Source organism: Suncus etruscus, chromosome 9 (assembly GCF_024139225.1).
Source record: "Suncus etruscus isolate mSunEtr1 chromosome 9, mSunEtr1.pri.cur, whole genome shotgun sequence".
NCBI lineage: Eukaryota > Metazoa > Chordata > Mammalia > Eulipotyphla > Soricidae > Suncus > Suncus etruscus.
Genome location: NC_064856.1, coordinates 54,913,488 through 54,917,753, shown reverse-complemented (window position 1 = coordinate 54,917,753; position 4,266 = coordinate 54,913,488). Strand labels below are relative to the sequence as shown.

Below are 4,266 nucleotides of genomic sequence, written 5' to 3'. Positions count from 1 at the left end.
GCCCAAAGAAGACATATAGATGGTCAGTAGGCATAAAAAGTTATCAAAGTCATTTATGAATAGGTAAATAGACATCAAAACAACATTGAGGTATCATCTCATGCCAATAAGAATGGCATATATCTAAAAGTCTGGAAACAACCTATTTTGTTGATGTTGTTTTTAAAAAACCTTATCCACTGTGGATGAGATGTCATTTAGTGTAATATCTATGAAAAGCAATATGGAGATCTACCTAAAAAATTGAAATAAAATTACTCTATGACCTGACAATACTATTTATTAGCCTTTAGCCCACATACACAAAAATTTTAATTCAAAAACATATATACAGGCCTATGTTCACTTTTATCAATATCTAAATATGAAATCCCAATTATGGATGACCTCATTAAGTTGGATTTTATATGCATAATGAAATACCAGGTAGCTTGCATAATGGAATACTCTGCAGCTTTAAGAAAGAACTAAATCATGCAGCTTGCTAAAACACAGGTGGAGCTAGAAACTATCATTTTGAGTTATGTCAGTCAGGAAGAAAGGGATAGATATAGATTATGACCCATATGAAGACTTAAATATACACAAGCAACGTAGTAACAAATATCTAGAGGTAACACAGTGGAAGAACTGAGTTTGTGGATGTGGAATGAAAGGAAGAGTTATTGGGTGTCCTTAAGGGAGGAAGGAATTGGGTACAATGGTAATGGGTATGATGTTGGAATAATGGGAAACCATCATTTACAATATTGTCAGTCACAGGACCTCAATCAATAAAAATAATAATACCAACCACCAAAATCAAAACAAAGGCAATAAAAAAAAGCCCTGATCCTCAAAAGTGAATTGGTGGTGGTGGAAGTGCAGTGTTTAAAGAGAGAAGCATTTAATCTTTGCATACAATGGTTGTGGATGACAATAGAAATCATTAACAATGTTGTAAATCACAGTATATCAATTCAAATAAAGTAAAATTAGCAAATTTCATTTTGCCTCATGTGATTTCTTATTACAAGAACTCTTATCTTTTTATCTTTTTATCACAATCTTTGCTTGAAAAAAAATTAGAAGAAATTGAGGCTGGAGTAAGCAATGTGGCAAGTGGTAGGGCTGATGGACCTAGGTTTGATCCCCCAGTGTTCCATATGATCCCCCAAACCAGGAACAACTTCTGAGCACATAGCCAGGAATAACCCCTGAGCATCACAGTGTGTGGCTCAAAAAGCAAAAAACAAAACAAAACAAAACAAAAACTAGAAGAAATTTACTGAGCCATTTATAGGTACATGAAATATGTACTTATGAACTCTATTTTTCATAATTCATGAAAGTTATTAAAATACTGTAATATTTTCATAGTTGCATTATGTAATTAAGTTCATAATAATATCATTAGTAAATGACAAAAAGACATTACATTACTATCCATTAATGCATATAATTTATAATTATAGGTATGTAATAATAAATATATGATTTTTATTTTATTTTACACTACATACTTTGCCCTCTTGAATTTTTACATTTTAGAAAAAAGTTAAGAACCATCAATATTGGCAAAAAATTTTTTAAAGTCACATAAATTTTAGATTTGTGTGAGAAGAGGATCATTGGAGTTTAAAGAGGAAGGATAGACAAGGAACTGTTTCCAAAGTAATTTTGCTTTTCTTCTTAGTGTTGTATATCTGAACTATAGATTTAGTCTAATTTCCCATAAATTGATTTAAAGTTGTCTTGTATAAGGACTAGAGAGAACCAATAATCCTTATTACCACCCTTTCTTTAGTAATCTCTGGATTCCTTGCTTGATCTCCTGAGTTCGTACTCCATAAACAATAGGATTGAGAGCTGCAGGGATGACATGGTGGAGGACATTGAGCAAGACTGGCACATCGTGAGACACTTTCTTCTTTATGGCATGAGTGAGAACAAAGACCAGGAGGATAGTGCTGAAGAAGAGGATAAGGATGAAGTGAGAACCACATGTGCTTAGTGCCTTGGCCACAGCACCTTCTGCTTTGAGTCTTAGCACAGCTCGCAATATGAGGGTGTATGAGAGGAAGATGAGAATGAGGTCAGATCCTAGCAGAGTCCAGCCTCCAGCAAATTGGTAAAGACGATTAATGATAACATCATCACAGGAGAGCCTGGAAACAGACATGTTGGCACAGATACAGTTCTCAATAATATTTCTCCCACAATAGGAGAGTCGTGCAGATAGAATGGGAATAGGTAGTGTTATAAGGACACTCCTGGAAAAAATAAAAATGGCGGCCTTAACTACAAATTGGTCAGTGATGATAGACGGGTACCTCAGTGGGTGGCAGATGGCTATATAACGGTCATAAGCCATAACCATGAATGTACAGGACTCCATGGCAAGGAAACTATTCATGATGAACATCTGTAGGAAACAGGCAGTGAAGCTTATAGATTTGAGATCAAACCAGAAGATGGTCAAGACCTTGGGGATGACAGTGAGGCATAGCACGATGTCCAGTAAGGAGAGGAGGCTAAGTAGATAGTACATGGGCTGGTGCAGAGAGGTCTCTAGCTGGATGGTGACCAGGAGCGTGGCATTAGCCCCCATGGCCAGGAGAAAGAGGACACTGAGGGGCAAGGATAGCCAAAACTGCCAGCTGGGAGACTTGGCAAAACAATGCAGGAGGAAATCTGAAACTTCAATGGAGACAGTGCCATTTTGGTGTGCTGTCATAGTTTGTTATATATTTCTAAAACTTCCTTTTGGTTATCTGTAAAATAATGATAAAAATGTTCTGATTCAAGATACCTAAGAGAGAATAGTTTGTTTTGTAAAATTTGGTGAAATTAACATATATATCGGGTTATCTAATTAAATTTATCTGTTTATCCTTTATACCATATTACTAGAACATTCCTGTTACTTCAAACAGTATAGAGAATATTGGTTTCAATTTTTGTATATATATATATTTTATTAAAATTTCTGTGTTTCTATATAAGCAATGGAGAAAATTATTTAGAGAGCTACTATATTTTTCTGGTATATAAGACGACTTTTTAAGCCATGAAAAATTTCTTAAAAGTTGGGGGTTGTCTTACATGCTAGTATAAGACATGCTGAAACATACTCGTTTTAGGGATGAGTGATCTGCCCCCCTCTTACCACTGCTGCATCCTATCCAGCTGACAGGCAACACTCAGTCCTCTGTTTGTCCTGATTAATCTTTTTGGGCACACAGAGGATTGACTGCTGCATCTCATCCAGCCACTGGGTATGCAACTTTCCCATGCGCAGTCATCTGTTCAGGTTTTATGAGTCACAGAGAAGGCTCTCTGTCTCTCTCTGGCTGTCCTATTCATCACTGCACCCCAGCCAGCTGCTCTTGAAGGGGCCTCCTCTCCCTGCTATCAATGTAGATCACAATTAAAAAATCACATTCACTCATTACGAAAGACAAATGTAAAATGATTGTTGGCACTCCAAAGTCTAGCTTTATTAAACATTTTATTAACCTTTGAGGGTTTTACTCTTTTTCTCTTATGTTTTCTTCAATTTCCATTTGGTGTGCATTAAAAGAGAGGTAGTCTTACACACGAATATAGCTCAAACCCTATATTTTAACAGGTAAAATAGGAGGTCGTCTTATATGCCCAGTCATTTTAACACCAGAAAATATGTTACTTTTTGTCATAGGTGCAATCTGAGACGGGGAGAGGGGAGAGCAGGGGAGAGGAGAGAGAGGAGAGGGAGAGAAAGAAGAAAAGAGAGAGGGAGAGGAGGAGAGAAAGAGGTAGAGGGAGAGAAAGAGAGAGAAAGAGAGAGAGAGAGAGAGAGAGAGAGAGAGAGAGAGAGAGAGAGAGAGAGAGAGAGAGAGAGAGAGAGAGAAAAGAGATGCAATCAGATAGAGGATCAGGAAAAGAGGCAGGAAAAGCAATATAGGACAGTCCAATGAAGCCATCTGGGAAATGCAGCCAGCATCTGGGAGAAATGGCTAGGAGAAAAACCACCAGCAGAAAGAAACCACCAGTTATCACACAGCTACCACAGGTAGCACAGTATCACACATCCTCCCTCATCCCCATACAGCTCCCCACCCCACACAAACGCTGGGGGTTTATATACATCCTGGGAAACTGCCCCTAAATAACAGTTACCAGGGGCTATTTTAAAGAGATAAGACTTCTTTTATGACAGTTTTGGCAGTGACACCTAAGATAAGGTCATTTAAATCATGCTAAGTAATTTCTTGCAGGGATCATAGACGTTTAGAAGTTAATGTA

At 37.3% G+C, this 4,266-nt stretch overlaps 1 protein-coding gene across 1 annotated transcript; it reads right to left on the bottom strand.

The window, feature by feature from the left end:
• Positions 1-1,768: 1,768 nt before the first annotated feature.
• Positions 1,769-2,716, bottom strand: LOC126018219 (olfactory receptor 56A3). Its single transcript, XM_049780364.1, has one exon. The coding sequence runs from the start codon at positions 2,714-2,716 to the stop codon at positions 1,769-1,771; it is 948 nt and encodes a 315-aa protein (XP_049636321.1).
• Positions 2,717-4,266: the final 1,550 nt, after the last annotated feature.

Coding starts and splice junctions, on each gene's coding strand:
- LOC126018219 (XM_049780364.1), bottom strand. CDS start 2,716: ATGACAGCACACCAAAATGGCACTGTCTCCATTGAAGTTTCAGATTTC.